General features: G+C 46.9%; 1 protein-coding gene across 4 annotated transcripts in view; it reads left to right on the top strand.

Moving 5' to 3' along the window:
- Positions 1-26,284, top strand: part of Snx29 (sorting nexin 29) — a 401,413-nt gene that overhangs the window by 52,706 nt on the left and 322,423 nt on the right. For all 4 annotated transcript variants that reach the window (XM_057775566.1, XM_057775567.1, XM_057775568.1 and 1 more), the window contains 7 exons: positions 2,479-2,659; positions 5,891-5,961; positions 7,058-7,306; positions 10,995-11,367; positions 18,096-18,226; positions 23,387-23,462; positions 24,548-24,630. In XM_057775566.1, coding sequence (XP_057631549.1) covers positions 2,479-2,659; positions 5,891-5,961; positions 7,058-7,306; positions 10,995-11,367; positions 18,096-18,226; positions 23,387-23,462; positions 24,548-24,630 — 1,164 coding nt within the window. The remainder of the gene's footprint in view (positions 1-2,478; positions 2,660-5,890; positions 5,962-7,057; positions 7,307-10,994; positions 11,368-18,095; positions 18,227-23,386; positions 23,463-24,547; positions 24,631-26,284) is intronic.

Genomic DNA, 26,284 nt, shown 5'->3' with positions numbered 1-26,284 from the left:
CAACAAGTCGTTTTCTGACCTTTGTACATGTGCTGTGATGGACACACATACGCTAAACAAGTAACCAAGTTAAAAGACCTGGGAGGGTGGCTGGGTCCCTAAATACATACAAACTCACATCTGTACATTTAGGTGCTACTAACCCAGAAAGGGAAAGAGAGGTTACACAGTGCCTCTTCTTCGCCAGCCATGGGTGTTGGTTATCTTGCTTCAGGCTGCCATTGTTGGTCTGTTGGCCTGGCCTTGTGCTCAACACTCTACCTGCCCTTTTCTCCAGTGAGCCCATAGTTCCAGACCCACCTATTCTGTGCCCATGGGAGAGGAATCCGAGGTTCAGCATGGCTCTGTGGCCATGTAACTGAATGATCTTGTCACTCATTTGTCCTGTGTGTTGGACTAAATGCCCCTCAAAGATGAAGCTCACTAGAACGATACAGTTAACCTAGGTCAGTTGAACTGAAGAGTTAGAGTGAACTTCTTAATCTGGAAGGGAACCTCAATGACTTTAATGTTCTCAGAGGGGCCTATGAACCTGTTTGGCTCTGCTCCACTTAGAAATAAATCAAGCAGTTGTGAACATGGTCGTTTTGAAGGCAGCAGAAGCAAATATGATTTGAGTGGCTTGTGTTAGGAACCGCATTCCAGCTCATCTATGCTGCTTTTTTTTTTTTTTTTTTTTTTGGGTATTGTTTTGGTTTTTTGAGACAGGGTTTCTCTGTAGCTTTGGAGCCTATCCTGGAACTTGCTCTGTAGATCAGGCTGGCCTCGAACTCAAGAGATCCGCCTGCCTCTGCCTCCTGAGTGCTGGGATTAAAGACGTGCACCACCACTGCCCCCCATGGTTTTATGCTGCTTATTAACATTTACATTAACTAGGTGAAACTTGTCCAGGCCTCGCTTTGAATAAAATGGTCTTGGTTTGAGTGAGATCAGTTATGAAATTTGTGACAATGACTGGTGTACAGTTAGTACTCAATTGCTAATAGCTGTCATTGTAGTTCTGAAATAACATGAAAAAGTGTCAATGAGTCAATGTTGTTAAGAAAATTGGTCACAAAATGAGGTATACACTAAAATTTCAACTCCCAAATAATTAGTACATGTGGATAATAAAGGTAGCCTTGAAGAGATGCCAGTAAGAATGGCTGTCTGTGGCTCAATAAGCCTTATTTAGCCTTCCGGTAACCTTAAATTTGTTCCTGTCATTATACCAAATAGTTGACCATTTGGGAAGCTCTCCTGAGGATATAGAAATGAGGGTGATTATTCATGATCAAGGATTTTTTTTTTGTGTGTGTGTGTGTGAGGGGAAGCAGCAATGTAGTGAATTCTTTGTAATCAAGATAGATCTAAATTATATCCCACCAGGAAGCTGCCAAAAATCATGTTCAGTATTCAGAACACTGGGTGAATACGTAACAACACAAAATTGTTCTGAGGCCCTTCGAATCTGGAAATTGTTCATGATTTAGAAAAAACTGAATCAAACCAGGCTGTGGTGGTGCATGTCTTTTATCTTAGCACTCAGGAGGCAGAGGCAGACAGATCTCTGAGTTTGAGGCCAGCCTTGTCTACAGAGCTAGTTCCAGGACAGCCAGGGCTGTTACACAGAGAAACCCTGTCTTGATAAACCAAAAACCAATCAAACACACAAAAGACCAAAGTGGGTGGGAGAAAAAACTGAATCGAGATATAGAATTATATGTATACACATACAATCATACACTATACAATGTACTTCTTTTTGTTGTTGTTGTTGAAATAGGATCTTGCTCTATTGCCCAGGCTAGCTTTGAACTCCTTGGCTCAAACCACACTCTTTGCCTCAGCTTCCTGATTAGCCAAGGCTGCAGATGCATGATAGCATATCTGGCTTACAGAGACTTATTCTCATAGTCCTGGAGCTGCAAGTCCGAGGTCAGTTTCATTGGCCTGACAGGTCAAGATGACAGTGGCAGGCTGGTTCTGCTGACACTGCAGGGTTGCCACCGTTCTCACCTCCCCCAGCTTCTGCTGCCGCCGGCTGCCAGCATTCTAATCTTTGCTTCCCTAGTCACGTGGCCTTTTCCCTGTGGGTCATTTTCTCTGTCTTCTTATGAAGACACTGTTAATGTGTTGTGTCTGTGGGAATTGACATAGAGTTGCCAACACTCCTTTGCTGCTTCCGGCTTCATTCACAGGTTTCAGAGACTAGCGTGTAGTTATGTTTGGGGACATCATTTAGCTGCCACAAATGGTGATTTTTGTATAGGTGCAATAAAAAAAGACTGGAATGAAGGTTTTGAAAATGTTATCTAGGAATGGTGGTCTTGGGGTGGGAGGTTCTGAGACCTGTTTACTTTTGATTATTGCTTTGTTCCTCTTCATCTGTCTAAGGAAGTAACGAGTGCCATTTACACTCCATAAAGTTGCCTATCGACCGTTGCTCTGAAAATGACAGAGTGTAGGCCATGATGCGCTTCTGCCCTCTCTCCCCAGAGCCTGTGTTCTGGTTCTACGTGAAGGAGGTCCTCAACAAGCATGAACTGCAACGCTTCTACTCCCTGCATCACATCACTGCGGATGTGGGCCGAGGCCGGGCCTGGCTGCGCTGTGCCCTCAACGAGCACTCCCTGGAGCGCTACCTGCACATGCTCCTGGCCGACCGCACCAGGCTCAGGTACCCAGCAGGACAGGCCTTTTTTCCTAGTCTTCCCACCGCGGGAGAAGGGGGATTCCCACTGCAGCTTTGCTAGCCATTCCCTTGGTGGGAGAACCAGTGCCAGTGCTTGGAAGGAGCTCTGTGCGGCACACACATCACCAGCGCTCCGTCAGCGCTCGCTGTGATCAGGGCCTGGCTATTGTCCTCCCTCCACCGAGTTTTAATTTGGAATTTTTTAGTCAATCCCAAACTGACCGAAGAGACGGAAACTATATTTGTTCTTTTGTTTATTTTGAGACAAGGTCTCACTTGTAGTCTAGGCTGGCCTGGATTTTACTGTGTAACCGAGGCTGGCTTGTTTCTCTTCTGCTGGGATTACAGACCTGCATGACCAGGCCTGCTCAGAACATGAGCCATTAAGGAAGAAAGTGTTTTGTGTTTATTAAAAGCTTCATTTTTCATGTGTCATTTTTTTCCCTGCGTATAAAGTTTACTCAGGTAGTATAGGTCAGACTGTCAGACTGTATTGTAGTAAGTTGGCCATTTTTATTTCTTCGTGTTCTCTTCTGAAGATCAGGCTGACGGGCTCCCATTGAAGCACATGTAGACTCACAGTGGGAGAGGGATTGCTGTTGAAGTAAGCACTAGATGAGTAGGCTCCTGCCTCCAGAGATGCTTCCTCTCCTGACTCATTGGCGGGGAGGGTCATATAGCCACACCTATAATCCAGCAGCCCCTCAGCAGTGGGAGGAGATCACTAGACCGAGCTGAAGGTGTTCTAGCCAGCCAGCTCCTTACAATACCGGAAACTGCTGCAGAAGCCACTGGCTTAAAAACTAGGCTGCTCTGTTTAGACGCTCACCTTCCTGGACATAGATAGAAGACCTTCGTCTTCCCGCAGGGCAGAGAATTTGGACTGCTCTCCAGTATCGAGAGGGAGGGGGGATGGTGTGGGGGGAGGAGAAGAGGAATGGGGATAGGGGGAGGGGACTGGGGGGAGGGGGCAATATTTGGGAGGAGGGGAGGGAAATGGGAAACGGGGAGCAGGTGGAAATTTTTTTTTTTTTTTTTGGTTTTTCGAGACGGGGTTTCTCTGTGGTTTTGGAGCCTGTCCTGGAACTAGCTCTGTAGACCAGGCTGGTCTCGAACTCACAGAGATCCGCCTGCCTCTGCCTCCCGAGTGCTGGGATTAAAGGCGTGCGCCACCACCGCCCGGCATGGAAATTTTAATTAAAAAAGAATAAAAAATAAAAAAAATTAAAAAAAAAACTAGGCTGCTCATAATATTCATAGAGATAATCCTAGCTTGGTGGATTCCCTTGTCATTGGGTCTTTTGCTCTAGCAGTTATTTTCCCTGTAAGGATAGAAGACTAGACACAGTTTATGTCACCTGATGCCCCGAGTGGCCTTGGTCAGTTCTCTCTGGCACCTTGAGTAACTTCCATGTTGGCATGACCTAGAGGTGACACTGAGATTTCATTAATGCAGTAAGGTGGCTTCTGATCAGCACTTGGCAGTTCTTTGATTCCAGTTTTCCCAGCTGTTTGCAGGTTTAGGTCTCCCTTTCTGCGTCTGCAGTCATGTTCCCCCAGCCATCCTTCTCTCTGCTTTACTTTTTCTTTCCTGGAAATCAAACTCAGGTACTGGTGTGTGATAGACAATGTTCCCCTGCACCCTGTAATGTTTCTTCTATTGGTAATTCTACCAGTGATTCTGTGGGTACTCTTAAAAATGCTCTAGGGTAAGCCGAGCGGTGGTGGCGCATGCCTTTAATCCCAGCAGGAGGCAGAGGCAGGCAGGTGGATCTCTGAGTTCGAGACCAGCCTGGTCTACAAGAGCTAGTTCTAGGACAGGCTCCAAAACCACGGAGAATCCCTGTCTCGAAAAACAAAAACAAAATGAAACAAAACAAAATGCTCAAGGGTCAGGAAAATGGCTTTCGGTGGGTGAAAGCTCTTGCTGAGCACACAGGCATGGACCCCTGAGTTCAGCCCCCAGATTCCACGAATCCTATGGTGAAAGCAAAGAGAACTGACTCCTGAAAATTGTTTATGGACCTCTACTGTGTGCCTGAATCCACACACGTCCTGCGTACACATATGTACACAAAAATAAAATAAAACTAAAACCAAGAAGAAAAAGATAATTAAAACAAGAGTAACAGTAATCCATGTAGGAAGAGTTAGCACAGTGGTGCATGTCCCAATGATAAGGAGGCAGAGACAGGCAGTCCCTGGGGAGTCACTGGCCAGCCAGTCTAGCCTACTTGGTCATCTCCAGGACAATGAGAGACCCTGTCTCCGAAAAGGTGAATGGATCCTGAGGAATTATGCTGGAGGATGTTCTCCATATGCAAGCACATTCATGGGCACACACACACTCACACTCAAGGTTCATCTACAGGTATGAAAGCTAGTTCAGATTTTCAAATGATCCCAATTTGTGGTGGAATTGGGTGCAGTCAAAATGCCAGCTTGACAAGGTGGTTTGTCATTGTCCCATTGTGTGCCCCCATCTTGTAGTCAGTCACATCAGCAGCTGGTTTTTCGCATCTCTTGCTGAACTATTGAAACTGCACTTAGAATTCTGTCACCTGGCACTGTTGACTCTGGTGGTTTATTGCTTAAGAGTCATATAGAGTGCTTGGAAATTGGACTTGGGAGACCTGCTTTTAGGCCCTGCTGTATCATTGATTGGCTAGATTGCCTTGTCTACCTGCAGCCTTCACTGAGCCTCCCCAGCTGCTACTGAAATCCACAGGGACCTTTTACCCTCCCAGCACTTTCCTTGGCTAACTTGGAGTTTGGGTTTGTAGCCTAGCAATTTTTATAAGTGGATGCCCTGCTATATGGAGCCCTGTAGCACTGTAATTGCTTCTGAGATCATCTCTTCTTGTATTAGCCTTTCAAGTAAACCTTGTTGGTGAGCCTGGACTTCCTTTCTCTGGGTTACATTGTTGAGTCCATTCCTCTGTCCTCTTCAGCTCTGCTTCTTTATAAATATGTTTGCATATGTCTATTTCAGTCCTCTAAAGCTCACGGTCTCAGGGGACCAAGAAGGAAGTTGTAGGATCTGTGCATTCAAACCTTTGTTTTTAGTGAGAAGCTTCAAAGTGGAGAGGAACAAAATTCCCTCTGGGTGACCAGCCAGGCCTAGTGTTTTCTGAGCCATCAATGACATTATTAGCCAGTGTGCGAATGCCAAGAACTGCCTTCCTCTAAGAGTTTCCCCTTCTCTTTGCCTTGCAGCACATTCTATGAAGACTGGTCTTTTGTGATGGATGAAGAAAGGTCCAGCATGCTCCCTACCATGGCAGCTGGTAAGCCTGGTTGAGGCAGGGGTGCTGAGCCCCGAGAAGCTTGGTAAACAGAGAGGCTCTGGGGTGCATTTATTGCCCAAGCATTCTGTGATGTTCTGTGTCCCCATGATTGGAAGTGTACTGTTGGCTTCTTAAGTTGGGGCCATTTATCTAGAATTTGATCCCCATGCAGATGAGGCATGAGGTTGATGGTCTGGCTTGTGATCTGCCAGGTGAGCCGTGAGGGGACTGGATGGGCAGACTGCCTTGACTCCTGGTTCTGCTGCATGTCAGTTGAATCCTGTCACTCTGTTCCTCTTCTTTCCTCCTCTGTGAGGTGAGAATGCTCTTCGATTTTCTTTTTAGGGCTTCAAGAGAGCCGTTGAACAGAAAAGGCCATGTATGTGGCTTATCAGCATGAAGCAAGGCCTTGGATCGATGTTTTGTGACTTGAGAAATCCTTTGCTGCTCGACTGTCCCCTCAAGGGTGATCAGTGTGATAGCTTGTCTTTCTTCCAAATTCTTTGTTTTTACATACTTTTTCTTCTAAAACCTGACATTAAGTCTACATATCGAGAGTCATGTTAGTCTCATCTAGGGATGAGAAAGTCAGGCATTGGCCATGCTTTTCAGCTATAGGATGCTGGTGTCACTCTTGGATAAAGCAATTGTAATGGCGTTCTTGGAACACACTGAGCTCTTGAGGTTTCGGTAGGTGAAATCTTTAGTGCTCACAATCCCGAGAGGGTTACTGTTGTCGCCATTGTGCAGGCAAAGAAACTAGAGCTCAGGGAGGTGGCAAGTTGCTTGACCAGGGTTTCTGAGCTACCAATTGGTTGTTCTGTGGCTCAGGCCAGGCAGCCTCTCTCCAGAACTTCTTCCACGGTCTTCTCCTGGGTGGTTCTTGTTTCTATTTGTCTTTTGACATCCAGGAATGGAATGTGGAAAGACCGTTCATATGAACTTCTTTCTATCTGCCAATTCCAGTTTCAGATGGTTTTACAGATGCTGAAGATGAGATTTGTCCTCTTATGTCCCTTTAGACGGTCTCCTTGCTGATGTTGGAGGTGTGACTGCATGACAGCAAGCACTGCAACCTCTCCCTCCTTTTTGGCAGGTCTGAACTCCATACTCTTTGCAATTAACATTGACAACAAGGATCTGAATGGGCAGAGCAAATTTGCTCCCACTGTCTCTGACCTCTTAAAGGAGTCAACACAGAATGTGACGTCTTTGCTGAAGGAGTCCACGCAGGGCATGAGCAGCCTTCTCAGGGAGATCACAGCATCCTCTGCTGTCTCTATTCTCATCAAGCCGGAGCAGGAGACTGACCCTCTGCCTGTCATATCCAAGAACGTCAATGTTGGTGAGCCAGAAGGGGCCCGCGAGGTGGCGTAGGAGGGCCAGTGAGAAGGAAATGAGAGTAGGGCTGAGAGGAACCCACCTGACGGTTGTTACTCTCCTCCGGGGAGCACAGTCTCCTGGTGTTTACTTTTGTCATCGTTCCCTGTGAGAGGGACCCAACAGGAAGGGTAGGAAGCCAGGTGGGTCATCTTCCAGCACTTACTTCTCCTCCTCCTCACGTTCTTGGTGCTCAGCAGTGAGCTGAGACTCTGCTAGCACCTGATTAATCTTGGGGATGGGCAGGGGTGATATTTAAAAACAAATGACACAAACAACTTATTGTTCTTGTATATGGGATGAGAGCATGGGCTGCTTCAGAGAGAACGCTTTTGGGCTTGCCTGTATGGGAGGATGCGATTTAAGTAGTGCCTGAGGTAAGAGGGCAGCTCTGAGCTTTGACTATGGGCAGGCAAGGGGAACTGGTTCAGTTAAGATAGGTTTGCCAGAAGCTGATGATACCCGTAGAGCATTTGGTGTTGTTAGTAGTTGCTATATAGCAGAAACCAAAACCTGGGGGTTAAATCCTGATCCGTGTCTTTACCAAATCCCTTAAGGCAGTAATCATGGCCATCACTTTAACAATTAAAAAAAATATTTATTTTTCTAGTGAAAATTATACACACTAGGCAAGTGCTCTGCCAGCTATGTCCCCAGCTTTTCTTACTTTTTGTTTTCGAGACAAGGTCTTATTATATATGTTGTTAAGGGTGGCTGTGAACTGACTCTGCAGCCCATGTTGGTCTTGAGCTTGAATCTTCCTGTCTTAGCTCCTGAACCACCAGGCCCCACTTGTAGAATTCTGTTTTATCTGCCTGTCTATTTCTACTTGTCTGTCTGTTTTTGTGTATGTGTGTTTGTTTGTGCATTTTGTTTGCACGTGTATGTAAGTGCAAAGGCCAGAGGTCATTGTGGGGTATCTTCCTCTATGGCTATACCCCTTGATTTTGTTTTGAGTCAGAATCTCTGAGCTGAACCCAGAGCTCACCAGTTGTCTAGACTAGCTGGCCACTAAGCTCCAGGGATCAGCCTGTCTCTGCCCTCCCAGGGCTGGAGCTGTTGCTGCTGTACACCACTGTGACCAGCTCTTCCCCAGGACTGGGGTCCAAACTCAAGTCCTTCTGCTTGTGCCATGGGAACTTTACCTACTGAGCCAGCTCCCCAACCCTCCCCTCAGAACTTTTCTTCTCAGCCTTTCTTAAAAATAGCATTTCATTTATTGTGTGACAGTTTCATACTTGTATGCACTGTGTTGTGATCATGTTTGCCTCCCTCCCCTAACCTTTTCTCTTCCCACCTTCATTTCCTCTTTGTATATAAAATCTCATTTCCTCTTTGTATATAAAATCTCGCTGCTGCCCTCAGAGCATGGGTGTGGGCTATCCACTGGAGCACAAGCAACTTAGCAGCCACAGCCCCCTGAAGAAAATCCACACTCCCTTCCCTAGCAGCCATGTCAGTAGCTCCTCAGACAGGGTAAGGCCTCTTGACCCCCTCCTCCACCATGCTGGCATGTTGACTGGCTTGGTCTTGTGCAGTAATCACTGCTGTTGTGAGCTCATTACTACAGCAGCCGAACCACGTCCCGCAGACGTCCTCTTATAGCACTCCTCCCTGCCTTCTGGAGCTTACGTTATTTCTGCCTCCTTTTCCATGATGTGCGCTAAGACTTGTGGGGCGGGGTGGGTTTGACCAAGATGTCTCATAGGGATGAGCGCTCACACTGGCCTGTTCTCAGTACTTTGACCAGTTATGAGTCTCTGCATTGAATGCTGCCCAGTACAGAAAGAAACTGCTCTGACCAAAGTTGAGAGAATCACTAACCTCTGGGTATAAACAGAAATATTTAGAGGAATATTTGACATGAGCGTTAGCAAAACAACAGTAATAGGTTCTGCCTGTAGTACCTCTGTCCTCCCCAGTGTTTGCTGTTCTTCCGGAGGACCTGAGTGTGGTCTCTAGCATCCACGACTCACAGCTGCCTATAATTCCATCTGCAAAAGATCTGCAAATATTTTACACAAACACACAGACACACGACAGACAGACACACACCTATGTTTAAAAACAGTTTTTGAGAAACCTACAAAATGCCCAGCAGTAGATGACAGCTGTAAACAAGCTCAGTGGTATTTTGGGGAGTTTTTGATCTCATAATGCTTTGTCTGGGCTTTTTTTCTTTTTTTTTTTTATCTTACAGGTTTTTTGCTGCTTACATATTAAGGTTTCTGATTTTGTATCTTTATGTGCAAATGTGTGTGTTTGCGTTTGTGTGCGTTTCTTGTACTTTTTCTGTTTGTTTCTTTGTTTTGTCTTATTCTGGTTTGTCTTACTTTTATTGTTAGATGCCTGTTTGTCTTCTGATAAGAGAGAAAGAAAGAGGGTGTGGATTTGAGTGAGTGGGGAAGTGGGGAGGATCTGGGAGGGAGCTAGGGGAAACTACATTCAGAGTATATTGCATGAAAAAAAATCTATTTCAAAAAACCTCATAATAGTGGTATTGCTGGGTCAAGAGGTAGGTTGAACCCGACTTTCCTGAGAAACCGCCACACTGCTTTCCAAAGTGGTTGCACAAGTTTGCATTCCCACCAGCAATGGATGAGAGTGCCCCTTTCTCCACAACCTCTCCAGCAGAGGCTATCATTGGTGTTTTTGATTTTAGCCATTCTGACCGGTGTAAGATGGTATCTTAATGTTGTCTTGATTTGCATTTCCCTGATTGCTAAGGAAGTTGAGCATGATCTTAAGTGACTTTTGGCCATTTGAACCTCTTCTGTTGAAAAGTCTCTGTTCAGCTCAGTGCCCCATTTTATAATTGGATTGATTAACCTTTTACGGTCTAATTTCTTGAGTTCTTTGTATATTTTGGATATCAGACCTTTGTCAGTTGCGGGGTTGGTGAAGATCTTCTCCCAGTCAGTGGGTTGCCTTTCTGTCTTAGTGACAGTGTCCTTTGCTTTACAGAAGCTTCTCAGTCTCAGGAGGTCCCATTTATTCAATGATGTCCTTAGTGTTTGTGCTGCTGGGGTTGTACGTAGGAAGTGTTCTCCTGTGCCCATGTGTTGTAGAGTACTTCCCACTTTCTCTTCTATCAGGTTCAGTGTGTTTGGACTGATATTGAGGTCTTTAATCCATTTGGACTTGAGTTTTGTGCATGGTGATATATGGGATGATCTATCGGGAACTCACCAAGGCCAGCTGGCCGGGGACTGAAAAAGCATGGGACAAAACCGGTCTCGCTGAACATAATGGACAATGAGGACTACTGAGAACTGAAGAACAATGGCAATGGGTTCTTGATCCTATTGCATGTAATGGCTTTGTGGGAGCCCAGGTAGTTTGGATGCTCACCTTAATAGACCTGGATGGAGGTGGGTGGTCCTTGGACCTCCCACAGGGCAGAGAAACCTGCTTGCTCTTTGGGCTGAGGAGGAAGGAAGACTTGATTGGGGGAGGGGGAGGGAATGGGAGGTGGTGGCGGGGAAGAGGCAGAAATCTTTAATAATTAAATTAATTAATTAATAAAAAAAATCAGCAAGAAAAAAAAACCTCATAACCCGAAAGCCCCAACACAGTTTATTCTTGGTGTGATAATAGACGGGAGCATGGCTTGGCCTTCCTTCTGTCTACTACCACAGCTCTTCCTTTGTCAGATACCAGATCTAAGAGGGAGAGGAGGAGGAGGAAGAAGGTGACCAACATTGTCTCTTTTGATGATGATGAGGAGGAGCAGAGCATTGGGAACACTTTAAAAAAGATGCCTGGAACTACAGAAAGCTCAGAGGAGAACTCCGACCGCTCTTCCATCAATGTCACGTCAACCTTTGAAAGCCCCTTTGGGCCAAACTCCAATGGGAGCCAGAGCAGCAGTTCCTGGAAAATGGATGCTGCGTCTTTGAATGGGGAGCTGGGCTTCCAGAAGCTTGATGTGAAGAGCATCGATGATGATGTGGATGAAAACGAGGAGGATGTGTGCAGGAACCCAGTGGGAAGGAGGCACACAGGCCACTCTGAGTCGCCAGACAAGTAAGTCCCACCGGAGCTCATGGTGAGGGAGTTATGCCAGCCATTTTCTAGGAAGTGAGTGAAATGAGTGAGTTTTGGGCTGGAGCGATGGCTCAGTGGGTAAATCTTGTCATGCAAGCCTGACGACCTGAGTGCTGATCCCCAACATCCCAGATGGATGCGGCAGAGCAGGTACCCGTTATTCCTGTGCTCCCAATGGGAGGTGGAAGGTGGAGACCTTACACCAGACAGCCTGGAATACATAGCAGGGAAAACAAGAGCTTCCACCTCAAACATGTTAGAAGGACAGGATGGAGATGTGAACTTGAACTCTGACCTCCACATGTGCACCAAGGCATGTGTGCATACACAGGAACATATGAACATGCACACACACACCATATGCATAATAGTGTGCACTTTTAAAAATTTCTTTGGGGGCAGTATTCATTCTTTAGATCTTTATGACCTTACCCTGCTGAGAATTAGGGGAAATCTACTTAAATGGACAAAATGCAAAATTGGCATCAAACTGTGTACTTTGAAATTGGTTTCCTCCATCTCTAACTTTGCAGTAGTATAGGACGCTCAGGAAAAAGTGGAGCTGGCCTGAAGGAGTGTCACTGATTGGCTCTTGAGAGCCTAAGAGAAGAGATTACTGTCCTGTGTGACAATAAGACTTAACCTAAGAACTGCGACAGCTGGTGTTGTGGCTCCATTGGTAGAGTGCTTGACCTGCATCACAGAGTTCTGGGTTTGTGCTAAGCGCTGCATGAGCTGGGTGTGGTGGTGAATATCTATCGTCAGAGCGCGTGTGGGTGGAGGCAGGAGGAACAGCCACATAGAGAGTTCAAGGTCAGCACCTGGACCAAAATGAGACTGTTTCCAAAAGACAAAGCACACTGAGAGCAGTGCTGTGTCAGCACCCTGTCAGCACCCTGACCCGTGTGGTGCTGTTTTAGGTTAGTGGGTGTCACTTCTGGTTTGCAGGATGGAAGAACAGGATTCCACAGAGTTGAGATTTGGCAGAGCACTTGGCCAAGCTGATGCTCAGGCTCAGGTTGCTGCTTCCCAGAGCTCAATCTGTCTGCACTTGCTGCCTGGGTGGGATGGAGATTTAAATCCACCACTTGTGGGGTGTTGCAGAGCCTAGCCACATGATGTCTGAGGCCTTTGACACACACATTGAGTGATGTCACATGGGCCCACAGTTCCCTATTTACCCTTGCTTCTACAGTTACCACACAGCCACTGTTCCCCTCAGTCTAGAGGACATGGTGCTAATCATGGCTGACTCCATAGGCCTCCTGGTCAACAGTGTGTCCTGAACATGTGTTAAAGTGTCTTTTTATGGGGCTCAAACACAATGGTGCTCTTAATAGCCCCAGGATGCCCCCAGTGCTATGCTTCTGTTGTTCATGTTTGTGTAATACCAGCGCTTTTTATTTCTCTGGAGACTGTTTAGAAAGTTTTGGGGGCTGGAGAGAGTACTCAGTAGTTAATTACACCCCATATGGTGAGTGTCAGGGGGTCTGATGCTCTCTTCTGGCCTCTGTAGGCACTAGGAACCATGCTTGGGATGCACATGCGCACAGGCTGGCCAGAGTCTCCTCAAGTGCTGAGATTTGATATGCATCACCATGCTTGTCCCTTTTCTTCCTTTCTTCTGATTTGGAGAATTGGCACATAGGATTGTGGGATGTGATTAGTTTGAATCCATAGGTAGATATCAGTAGCAGAAGAGTTGCAGTTCAAGTCCAGGGGCAGTTTGCTAGCAGAATTCCTTTTTATTTATTTATTTTTTTTTGTGGCAAGGTTGTGTGTTTTTGTATTGCAGCCTCTGCTCTTTGGCTGAGGCCCACCTAGTCCAACAGGATAATCTGTGTAACTAAAAACCACTGATGTAAATGTTAATTTTCAAAAAAATACCCTCACAGCAACTTCTAGCATAATGTTTGACTAAGTATCTGACAGAGTTGCCCAGTCCAGTTGGCACATACGGTTAATCATTGAAACTGCCTTCAGTTCTGTGAGGGCTTGAGAATACCACTGCATTTGTGGCTCTGTAGGTGAGCGCGCGTGAGTCGGTGCCCCAGACCCAGTCATTTTTCTTCCTACTTCTGGTGACATGTAGAGCAGCTTGGAGAGGAGGCCAGCTTGTAAGCCAGGGCCATTGTGATGTGTAAAAGGCACAGAGCAGTGCTGGGTGACCTTGGGAGCCTGGGCCTCCATGGACCATGGACAGCCTCTCCCTGGTATCCAGGGGCATCTTGATTGAAGAGTCTACAGAGCTAACTGGGGAGGAGCTGAGCAGTGATGAGTGGCTTATTGAGTAATACTTGACTTTTGATTTAAGCTCATAGTCACAGGAGAGGTCTAGAGTCTGCACACAGCAGTCCTGTGGGGGAGTGAGGCTCAGCTCCGCTTGCTGCTGCTTCTGGCAGCAAAGTCTGATGCTCTCTTGTTTTTAGGATGATCTGGTGGCCCAAATTTGGGCTTAGTCTGTTTACTGGTAATTTAAACAATTCTTTGGTGCCTGATCCCTCTTTATCCAGATTCCATCACAAACATTGGCTTTTTCTGTTTTTTTTTTTTTCAGAATAGGCAATCACTTCATTATGGAAAGGAGTTTTTCAACCATCTTATTTTTGCTTTGACCAGTAAGGAAGTGAGTTTGGAGAGTGTCGGAGTAACTCAGAGTCACAAGTTACATGTCCATCTCGTGACTAGGCACCCTGCTCCTCACACCTCCTAGTTGTCTACAGCAAGAACAGGGTGAGCAGTGAGCCACAGCTCATCCACCCAGGGCTTATAAGGTTCAGGCTGGCTCCATGGGCTCCCACCCCCAATTCCAGGCCCAGACAGGCACATGCACAATCAGGAGGAAGACTGTGCATGGGGGCTGCTGATAGCCAGGGCAGAAGATGGTTAATAAACTCTCTAGACCTGGGTACAGAGTCTGCCCCGAGGACGTTGTCTCAACTCGGGAAGAGCTGAGCAGAAAGATTCCAAAGCCCTTGTTCAGGGAAGCAGAACACCTGGTCTGACCTGAATGTGCACCAGGAGCTAACCTCCAGGGGTGGGTGGGGGCGGGGTGGGGGAGGGCTGAGGGTGGCGGTGGGGGTGGGGTTTGTCTTTATGGGCGCAGAGCGTAGACTTCTAACACTCTTTTGTTGTTAGAGTGGGACTTATTTATTTATTTATTCATTCATGTGTTGAAGATAGCCTTTTGGGCAATTTTCCTTTGTTTGTTTTTGTAGTCATGATGCTTGTCTGTTTTAAAATGGGGGTATTCTCTGTTTGCTGGAAACTTAACCTTTCTTTGATGCCTGGTTCCCTTGGCTCAGTGTTGGCCGCCAAGGATGCCCTTGCAGCGGGTTGTGTTTGGGATGATGTGGCCACAGTTTTGTCTTTGTCTTTAGTTTTCACATTGTTTATGTTTTTAAACAAATATTTTGTTTTAATGATAAGCGATATTTTCTGTTATTTTAAAGTCAATCTTAAATTTTTTTTATGTGTGTGTGTATGTATGAAGCTAATTTAAATAGTCAGTTCTCTCCTTTCATCATACGGATCCTGGGGATCAAAGTTGGGTTACCAGGCTTGACAGCAAGCTGAGCCACCTAGCTGGCTTTTTAAAGTCATTCTTGATGCCATGTTTTCAGGCCTGTGGCTTCAGGAGTTAGCTGAGACAGTGGACCTTTGGGGCACTTTTTCTTGGGTTTAAAGTCTTAACCCTTTGTGAGTCTGGCCTCACCCAGCTCAGTGGGAAGGAATTGTAAGAATTGTCTTTGAAACAAGTGGAAAATTCCACATGCCCAGAAAGGTAGTGGAATGGTTGGGGACAGGATTTGTTAATACTACCAGGTGAGAATAAAACCACTACCACAAATTTTGAGTCAAATTTAAAGCAAGCTTTATTAAATGGGTGATGGACACTGGCCAGGGTGATGGACACTGGCCAGGTTCATAATTGGGATTCCCAGAGAACGGCTATCAATTGCAAAACTCATGAGGCTATGTGCTTCTTGCTGTCATCCAACTGGGGGCAAGCATACTTATACTTTCTGCCTATGTACCTCCTGCCTACTTGGAGCAACTAACCTTGTTTACAAAAGGAAAAACGTTGTGACTTGTTCTCTTACATAAACCACAGCCCTCAGCATTCCAGGAAGTTACCTGTCCTTGGGCAAGTGGAGCTTACAGGTCAGAGGCATTTGTGTTTTATAAATCTCTCAGGCACCGAAGTATAAATGTAGAGCATAACTTTAGCCAGTGCTGCTGCCTGCTCTAAGAATGCGCCACTCCCTTGGTCACCATTGCATAAACCGATCGCATAGCCACTCCATGGTATGGTTAAGGGAAAGGTCATTATTATAGATGTGAGAGAGGACAGTCTGTAAGAGTCTTGAGCCGGGAGAGAAAGTAGATTGACCATGGCCAGAGCTATCTGAGAGAGGGGAGAATAGCAAGGGATAAAGAATAGAAGAAACACAGTGGAGAGAAGCAGGAGAGGGAGTCAGAATGACGAATGACCAGGCTTTGAGAAGGATGAGTAGCTGAAAAGGCTGGGCAGGGGGAGGCAACTAGGGTGCTAGCATGGACTTTGGAATGCTGAGCGGCACTATAGGTCAGCGTTAATTGGATGGAGAACCATAGGTCCCTTTCTTGGAGGTGAGGGAAGTGGTTCCTTTTAGTAGAATGGGCCTCACAAGTTCCTGAGGAATGCTGGTTTTTGTCTAACTGCCAGATGTTCTCCTACAGTCCAGGTTGAGCTGGGCCTAGACTCAATTTTGGACAAGTCAGTTGGCCTGCCCTTTTAGGGAACACCTGACAGCCACCTGTTGCATCAGAGCCCCAGGAGGGTGGTTCTAATAGCCTAGAGATGCAACTCTGTTTACCTAACACTTGGGGGTCAGTGGCCACGTGGTCCAGGGCAGAAATTGTCCCTCTCTTATTCCACCCTGTGCTAGCCACAGAAGGAAAACAGTTCATGGTAAGATACTGTTAGGACTGTTCCCTGGGTTTCTTACCCAGTGATCACTCCAGCTAGATTTGGTTAGTGCATTTTAAAGATTTATAAAGAAACAGCCTCCTAGAAGTGTGTGCCACAGTCTAAGATGTTTACAGAGAAGATGTCTCATCCTGTGCCCTAAAGTAAAGTGTAGAGACTTGTTCATGCAGGAGACTGGACACCATTATGGTTTGGTTTGGAAGGCCTCAGCCTTCGCTGTTGAGAATGGCCAGTGACCTTGGATAGGAGACGCTGTTGTGAGACAGGGTCTCACAGTCTAGCTCAAGTTGGCTTTGAATTCATCCCACCCTCTTGCCTATGACTCACAAGCCTAGGATTACAGGTGTTAGTCATCATGCTTATGATCAGGGTCTCTCTCTGTGCCACTGCAGACGAAATCTTGAGCTTTGTACATGCAAGCACTGCACCATGGAACTAGGTGGCTGTGAAACAGGGACCTTGTCATGTGGCCCTGGCTGGGCAGCCTCTCACCAGGCCTGCTAAGTTACGTGATTTGGGGCTTGGGAAACAGATGGCTTATTGATTAAGAGCACTGGCTGCTTGCTCCTCCAGAGGACCAGCTTCACAGCTATGAGAACTCAGTAAAGCCACCATGGACTACCCCATGGGTAGAAAGAAAAGCTGGGGAAATTCAGGATTGCTATGGTTATTGCTTGGGGCATAGAGAATAGCAAAAGACTGGGAAAGCTTCACCAGTCTGAAGAGACCTGGAGGGAGCCTGGGCCAGGGTATGCTTTAATAGGAAACTAGATGCCCTATTGCCTGTAGGGACAGAGAAGGGAAGTAGTGACTTCGTGACAGACAGAAACCGGCTTCACAAGGTTCCAAGGAATACTGTTTGGGGTGCTTTTGTTTAACTCAGAGTCTGGCCTGAGCTGAGCCCAGACTGTCACTTTAGGGACCCACTTTGGACATAAGAGCAGCCATCTGTGACTCTGGTTCTGGAGGATTTGATGTCTACTAGCCTCTGTGGGTATTGCATGCATGTGGTACATAGAGATACACACAGGGAAAAAACCCGTACACATAAATCTTTAAAAATTAAAAATTTTAATTATATAATGAGACTTTTCTTTTTCTCCTCCCTTTCCTTACTTGATGTAATAGGTATGATCTGTTGAGTCTCTTTATGTTCTAAGGTAGTGCACAGTAGTGATTGTGTCAAGGTAATCTCAGCTACATGTACAGAGTTCTAAACCAGGTAGCCCTGTCTCTCAAATAAGTAAAAAACCAAAAACTCTTGGACAAAAATACCCTTCATTCTCAACCAAATCAAGCCAAAGCAAGATTCCAAGTTGGTGGTGTGTTGAGCTACACAAACACAGCATAGCGGCCTTGACCTCCCAAGTGTTGGGTTTATAGGTGTGTCCCTCTACAATTCCCCCTTTTCTAAAAGGGTCTTCCTCCCCAGCTTTCCTGCCTGCTCCACACTTCTGAACTGAGCCTCCATCTTCTTGTAGGATGTTGTGATTGATGTCTGGGTCCTCTTCCAGACTATAAGCTCTATGAGAGCATCACAACCATTTGCTGGTTCTTTACCCCGTGCTGAGCACAGGAAGCTCTGGTAAAAGAGCACATGAGGGGTCTGACTGGGCTCTGTGGTGCTGACTCCCAGCCCATGGCTTATTCTGTTTTAGTCCCATCTAGACCTGGGAACTTGAGGAGTTGTGATAAGTCCAAGGCCCTGTCATGCAGCTACATTTTTTCTCCTTAGACCACTGGATGGGAATGCCTGCCTCCCCCAGGTGCATGGCTGGGCCCCACTGCAGGTGCTCCATGGAGATGCTGATGCTGACACTGATGTCCTCTTCCCTGTCAGTGGAGTGGGATCCTATGTTGCAACAGGTGAGTGCTTCCTGTCCGCTCTTCTCCAGTAAAAGATGTTGCTCCAAGGACCAGATGGGGATTTTCAGTTATCTGTACAGGTAGGAATGGAATCTAGGAGATCTGGGGCTCAGGGCAAGCACAGCTTGTGGACACTCAGAAGTAAGTAGTAGCTTAAGGGGTCTCCTATAGCACTGGGTGTTTACAGATACTACGGCTGAGAGCTCCAGGGTGAAGTGGTTGGCAAGACCCTAAGGGGACTCACATGCTTGCCCCAACAGTTTGTTGCTCAACTTGGCCATATTAAAGTTAACAACAAATAGTGACCATTATTTTGCACTTGGGAGATGCGAGACAGCACCTGGATCCTGTAAAGGCTCCTATGCATTTTTCTCCTTTCTCTGCTGTGTCTACATTGGCACTGCCTATTGGTGACGGTTTAGAGATGGTCAGCTTATCTGAGGGCATTTCTCAGCTCAGTGAAGCATGTGGCCTTCTAACCCTGCATTCCTATTGGGTCTGACATCCTTTAGATTCTTTATCCTCACTTTTAGCTTTTGGAGTCGCTTGTTAAGTTGAGGAGTGTATTGACTCGTTTTCTATTGCTGTGACAAAACACCATGAAAAGGAGCTTATGGAAGAAAGAGTTTGTTTTGACTTTTGGTTCCGAGGGGTAAGAGCCCATCATGGTGGGAGGCATGGCAGCATGCATGATGACCACCAGAGAAGGAAGTAGAGAGCTCATGTCATCGTCCTGAGCAAAGAGTGGAGAGAATGATCTGGTAATGGGTAAGGCTTTACATTCTCAAAGCCTGCCCAGTGCTGCACTTCCTCCAGCAAGGCTACACTCCCAATAGCCTCTCCAAACAGCACCACTGCTGAGGATCACGTATTAAATACCTGCACCTCTGGGTGCTAGGTCTCATTCAGACAAGTACAAGGAATGATTGCCACATACTACTGTGGTCCGATATGGTAGACTTTGGAGTCCTCTGGGAAGGCAGCTTTATTCTTGGCAGTCAAGATGCTAAGTAAGGTAGTTGACAGGTGGCTGCATCGGGTCACATGGCATGTGGGGTGCAGGGTGTTCTTTGTGCAGCATTTAGCTTTTCTTCTGAGTGTATGGTTTTAGGCCATGGGATCAGAAGGGAAATCCCACCTGAAGTTTTATGTTCAGGGAGGAGATGGGGGTATCTTTATTTGTGGCAGCACTGAGGATTGAGCCAAGGCCTTAAGCATACTATACACATGCCATACCACTGAGCTATATCCTTATTATTTTTTATTTTTATTTTATTTTATTTTTGTTTTTCTAGATAGTGTTTCTCTGTGTAGCCTTGGTTGTCCTGGAACTTGCTCTGTAGACCAGGCTGGCCTTGAACTCACAGAGATCCGCCTACCACTGCCTCCCGAGTGTTGGGGCTAAAGGCAAATACCACCACTGCCTGGTATTTTTTTTTTTTTTGTAGCTTTTAATTAAATTTTTTTTCCTAAGATAGAGTTTCACTGTGTAGATCTAGCTGGCCCAGAGCTCAGCATGTAGACGGACTAGCTTCAAACTCTCAGAGATGTCCCTGTCTCTGCCTCCTGAATGCTGGGATTAAAGGAATACATCAGTAGCCTTTAAAATTCTTTTCAATTTTGTGTGTGTATGTGTGTGCCTACATGAGTGGCCAGAAGAGGGCATTGGATCCCCTGGCACTGGAGTTACAGGTGACATTATCTACTGAGCGATCTTGACAACCCAGTAGTTTTTTATTTTGGACAGTGTTTCACTCTGGCCACTCATGTTGGCTTTTACCAGCTATCTTCCTGCACAAGCCTCCCAAGTAGCTAGGGTTCCGACTTGTACTAACATCCATAACCTGTGTAAAGGAGAAATGTATAGAATGTGAATGCTTTCTGAATGCTGCCACATCCCGTGTGTCTGACTGTCACTTCTTGCCAGGGCTGTGTTGTGCGATTTTTTTTCTTTTTTTTTTTCTTTTTTGGGAGGCTCGCCACCCAGCTCCCAAATAAATCACACATGGAGGCTTATTCTTGCTTATAAATACCCGGCCTTAACTTGTTTTGTTTCTTGCCAGCTTTTCTTAAATTATCCCATTTACCTTTTGCCTCTGGGCTTTTCCCTTTCTCTATTTCTGTATACCTTTCTTTATTTCTTTCTCTGTGTCTTACTGTGGGGCTGGGTAGCTGGCCCTGGCATCCTCCTTCTCAATAAGTCTGCACCTTCTCCTTTTGTCCCTGTTCTTTTACTATCAGAGCAGCTATGGAGAGCACAGTCAGACTGCATCATTCCTGTGCTACAAACCTCTGCCTGCACTTGGGGTACAGTTTGCTGTCATTGCTGTAACTGTTAAGTGCCCAGCACTGGTAACCTACTTCCTCCCACTTGCTGCTCCCCCAATCCCTGTTGGCCTGCTCTGCTTCTCACTCGCTCCTCCCACTTTCTGCACCCTGCATGCGTCCCTCAGGTTGTAGCTCAGATGGTCTTGTTATGTAGCCTTCCCTAGCTGTTCTGGAACTTATTATGTGGGACCAGGCTGGCTTTAACTTGTGGCAGTCCTCCTACCTCTGCCTCCTGAGTTCTGGACTAGAACACGTAACTTTCTTGATAAATAGCATTTTTTAAATAAAAATTTCAACACATATCTTTTTTGCACTACCCCTTTCTCAGAAAGGTCAGGCTTCATGTCCCACACTGTGTCCCCTTGCAGAGCTGACCTCACTGCTCTGACCTCAGTGACTAGAACAGTTCCTGTTCTGTGAGGTTCATAAGTACAAGACCATGTCAGTCTTCCATCATGACCCTGACCTTGACATTGGCCACTACTGCGCCCTCGGTTGGGGTACTGAGAGAACTCTTACTGAATGGATGAGCAGATGACACAGATGGTGGAGAGATGCTGCAGGGCAAAAATACATAGTGTTGTGAGATTGGTACCCATACAGAGGACACAGAGCAGACAGAGATGCTGCAGGGCAAAAATACACAGTGTTGTGAGATGGGTACCCATACAGAGGACACAGGGCAGACAGAGATGCTGCAGGGCAAAAATACATAGTGTTGTGAGATGGGTACCCATACAGAGGACACAGGGCAGACAGAGATGCTGCAGGCAAGGATGCAGTTTGTGAGACTGGTACCCATACAGAGGACACAGGGCAGACAGAGATGCTGCAGGCAAGGATGCACAGTGTTGTGAGATTGATACCCATATAGAGGACATAGGGCAGACAGAGATGCTGCAGGCAAGGATGCAGTTTGTGAGACTGGTACCCATACAGAGGACACAGGGCAGACAGAGCTGCCTAGGCAGGAGAGCCAGGAAATGAGAGGACAAACGTACTTCAGTTCACTTTGTAAGCTTGCATGCCGAAGTTAGGAAGACTCAACTCAGTGCCAGGCTTCACTTGCTAACTCTGTGAACCTGATAAGTCAGTGAAGTCCTTGAGTCTGTTTCTTCATCTATGAAGTTGGTGTAGCCTAGTGGTGGAGCATTGCCCAGCGTTCATGTTCTAGTCCTACCATCGCACACATGATAAAGATGGAAGTAGCTGTTGTTTCAAGAGAAGGCCCAGAGGATGACACAGCTCATGCTTGTGTGCCTGTACATCTGGTTCACCACAGTGCAAGCATATAGATATATGTGCCAGTCACACAGAGGGGCTGGTGTGTGGTCAGTTATGCCAAGTCAGCGCTGCATCTGGAATGTGGGCTGGGTGTCAGTGGCCTTTTTTCCAGCCATGCATTTCCATTCATTTTGTGTGGTATTGGAGCCTTGGCTTTGCTTTGTGTATGGACTGTCAATCATGGCTGAATTTCAGCAGCATGGATGACTGAACTGAGGTCTCCCACTGAAGGGTCCTTAGAAAATGCCAAGCCTTCTAACCAGAAATGTGCTGTGGTACGATTAATAAAAACCCAGACACAGACATTGGTGTCTGTCAGAAAAGCGAAACAGCCAGCCACAGGCTCTGACGTCTACTTCAGTCTGAAATGGTGATCCTGCCTTCTGAATCCTCAGAATGAGACTGTGTGTGAGAGCTGCCTCCTCCCGTCTTATATTCCTCTCTAGTGCTGGGGTTAAAGGCACACACCACTATTGCCCAGTTTCTATGGCAAACTAGTATAGTTGGGATTAAAAGTGTGTGTCACCACTGTCTGGTCTGTAAGGCTGACCAGTGGGTGGGGCTGTTTTATTCTCCGAACTTTAGGCAAGCTTTAACTATTAAAATACAAATGAAATATTACTACAATGTCACAAGAACTGTTATAGGTCTGGGGCCAGCCTGAGCTACATAGTGAGTGCCAGCCTGAGCTACATAGTGAGTGCCAGGCCAGCTCAGGCCACAGTGAAATCCTGTCTCAAAACAACAACAACAATGTAAAATTTAATTATGTTGCATAATTGCGAACATGCACATGCTTGTAATCCCAACAGTCTGAGGCTGAGGCAGGAAAAGCTTGAGTTAGAGGCTTGCTGAGCTGAAGGTGAGGAGCAGGGACTCTGCTGGAACCACACTTTAACCACACCAGTAGGGAGCAAGGAGGAGTACTGGGATGGAAACCAGGCTTGCCGTGCTCTTGGGCTGCTGGGAACAGTTGGGGTTGAGTGGAATGTGCAGGCCCTTAAGCTTGGCAGAAGCAGAAGCAGAGGCCCAGAGGCCTGACTCAGAAGTCAGAATGAACAAGGGTTCCCTTGAGTGCCGCTGTGCAGCCCCGGGCTTGCAGATCTGCACTGTTTGCCTGGAAGGAGGTCCGAGCAGCAGCTAATACATCTGCGACAATTAACGTCTTTTGCCTGTTTGCTTTAGAGATTTGTGGACTCACTTTTTGGAAATGCCTTTCCCAAATGCTTAGTGGCTTTTGTGGAAAGGGGCAGACTTTACCAGTGATGAGACCCTGCTGCCCTCTAGTGTCCACTACAAGCAGGAACAATTTGTTTAACAAAAAACCAGATTCTGTCTTGGGCTCCAGGTGTGGATTTTGAGAAAAAAAGTCATCTGTAGCTACTGGTGCCAAGCCTTAACGGTGCCTGAGCAAATGAAATGGGTAGTAGAGAACTCCAGTGTGTACGTGGAGAGAGCTGAAAATCAGCTCATGGAGCAGCTGAGCACATGGTCAGGAGAAGATGGATTGAATGTCAAGCCTCACCTTCTTGGCATGGTTTCTCACAGATGCCCCTGTGGGAAGCCTGGAGAATGGGGCAGGACCAGAGGACCATCTACTCCCAGAGCCCGGCCTTCGGTACAGGTCAGTGTCAGGACCGAGACGTGCTGTTTATATTTGCATTTGTTCTCCTTTAGAGAGAGGTGGGGCCTGTTGGGATGGATGTTGGTGCTCATTTGAGCAGTTGTCAGGGTCATAGACGGCCATTCCACACAGATAAACTGTTCTGTGACCTAGTGCCATAGGCAGTGGTGGAGTGCTTGCCCAGGGTTCCACCCCGCCTCATCTGCACTCCACCTTCTTTCCGCCTCTGTTGCCACACTGTATCCCTTCTCAGCCCTCCTAGTTAAGGCTCATTAGTAGTTGGTAATGGTGTCCGTCAGCCCTGGTATTACAGGATATTTAGGTTATGGGGAAAGGTGTCATAGCTGTCGAGTATTCAGGCTCCTGCCTGGCAGCTTGTAAATGTAGAAAGCTTATCCCTTCCACATTATTATTATTTTATTTTATTTTTTTTTTTGGTTTTTCGAGACAGGGTTTCTCTGTAGCTTTGGTGCCCGTCCCGGAACTAGCTCTTATAGACCAGGCTGGCCTCGAACTCCCAGAGATCCACCTGCCTCTGCCTCCCGAGTGCTGGGATTAAAGGTGTGTGCCACCACCGCCCGGCTCCCTTCCACATTAAAAACAGCAGCAGCAGCAATAACAACAAAAAACAAATCAAAACAAAAATACCAGCCAGCCAACCAACCGAAAGCCCAGACAGAAAGCTAAGGTGCTCAGTGTCACTGTTGTTTACAGAGGGGACACAGCCTTCGAGGTCTCCTAACATCACCATCATCTCTGCCACTCTTATTACCCCTTCATGATTTTAATTAGGTGTCTTGAAGTTATCCATCTGTATGCCCAACTTAGCCTCAAGGTCAGGGGTCCTGACTGCCCCATACTTGGCTTGGTGTCTTGTTACTCAGAACAGACAGGATTTTAAAAAATGACATGCTGGGGTTTCCAGTAAAGTCCAGGCTCACCTGCAGAAAGGAGGAGTGACTGACTTGGGGCAGCTGCTTTCTGTCTTTCCAGTAAGTGTTGCAAGTAAGTTTCCAGTGAGTGTTGCAAGTACTGAACTTGTGTATTTGACTGAGTATAACATCCTTCTGTTTGCTTTCTCTCAGTGTGGAAGCCAGTTCTCCAGGCCGAGGAAGTCCTCTGAGTAGCCTGTTACCATCTGCCTCAATGCCCGAGTCCATGACAGTTCGTAAGTACTTTCTGAGTCTGGCGTGTATGCCAGCAGTGTCTCTCTGCTTATGCCTATACCCATGTGGGCTTGGCTAGCGGGTGTGAAGGTGGTGAGTGTGTGCCTGCTGAGTACTGTCGGATCCCGTGGCCAGCTTGAGGTGCACGGGGGTGTGTCTGCTAATGGATGGAAGGTACCTCCTCTGCCTTGTGGTTTCCAAGCTGCCTCCTGTATGTAGCCAGCTGCAACTCTTCTAGCTGAGTTTCCCTGTGACTCTGAGGAACTAGTCGAATGACCAGGTGGTGCAAACCATTTCCAGCTCTCCCTTCCGGAAGAAGCCTTAGAGACTCAGTGATGAAGGGTGGGCATGAATGGTTTTATATCACACACACACACAAAAGTCAACAATTGTTCAACAAGGCAGACGCTCTATGACTAGGTCAGCAGGTTGAGGGTGGGGCTGGGGCCCCTGACTAGGTTAGCAGAGGGTGTTAGTGCTGGGCTCTGTGGTCCTCAGAGGCCAAGGTTGTTTCTTGTCCTATAGACCAACCTAGTTGTTTTCTTTGTTTAGCCAGCTCTAGCTGTCTCATTCCTACCACAGATAGCAGAAAGGAGGAGACGGACAGAGGAGAGGTTTTCTCTGTTTCTGTATCACATTCAGGATCTAAACTTGGATAGGGTAAAAAATCACACCTTTTCCTCTCATCAGTCTTTGGGTTAAAATTAGCATCTTTTTCAAATATGAAAGTGCAACAAACCCTGGAGTCCATAGCAGTCACCCAGAGAAGTTACAGGCCCTTGTAACTGCATCTCAGGGTGCCATTTCTGCTTGGGAACATGTCCGAGGTGACATAAGCATAAATATGCCGTGTCACCCGGATCTTCACCTCTGGGCTGTTCTGTTTGCACGTGAGCAATTTTGTCATTGGGGTGCTTCATGTGTTTTCTAACACTTGCTGTTCCTGGAATGAGGCCCAGCATCCCAACTGCAGGCTGTGTCCATGGTCCCTGTGAGCCGAAGGCTCTGCCCTGCTGTGAGCCCTCCTCTGTGATTTCCCACAGTCTCAGCTCCTGTGCCGTGGTTCCCCTGGCTTCACAGGAACAAATGCTAATGAGAGCTCTGCAGCTGTGCAGGGTGAGCAGCTGCGGTGAGGACCACCTGTCTCCTCGTGGTGGGCAGGTATGGTTTTCCATGGCTCTTCTCAGTCTCCCCTACTCTCAGCGGTGTGGGGAATGGAGCCAATGAATTGGGTTTCTCTGTCAGCAGTTCTTGGGGCCTGAGCCTCCCCATGCCATTTCTGACCCTGACGGAGTCACCAGCTTGGTGTGTGCCTTTTCCATGAGGACACTGATCTGTGCCATGGCAGGGACTCAGCCTGTCTCGTTTTCATTCACACTGGTTTTTATATATTAATCCTAGTTGTTGCTCATCGGCTTTGGCTTGAGGCAGTCACTGGGAATTCCCAGCTAGACCTTTTTTTTTTTTTTTTTTTGGTTTTTCGAGACAGGGTTTCTCTGAGGTTTTGGAGCCTGTCCTGGAACTAGCTCTTGTAGACCAGGCTGGTCTCGAACACACAGAGATCCGCCTGCCTCTGCCTCCCGAGTGCTGGGATTAAAGGCCAGCTAGACCTTCTGAAGGAAGACATTAGTAGACCCACATCTGGCCTGGGTGTCT

The sequence above is a fragment of the Chionomys nivalis genome, chromosome 7 (assembly GCF_950005125.1).
Source record: "Chionomys nivalis chromosome 7, mChiNiv1.1, whole genome shotgun sequence".
NCBI lineage: Eukaryota > Metazoa > Chordata > Mammalia > Rodentia > Cricetidae > Chionomys > Chionomys nivalis.
The sequence above is the reverse complement of the archived record's forward strand: the minus strand, read 5'-3'. Positions and strand labels throughout refer to the sequence as shown.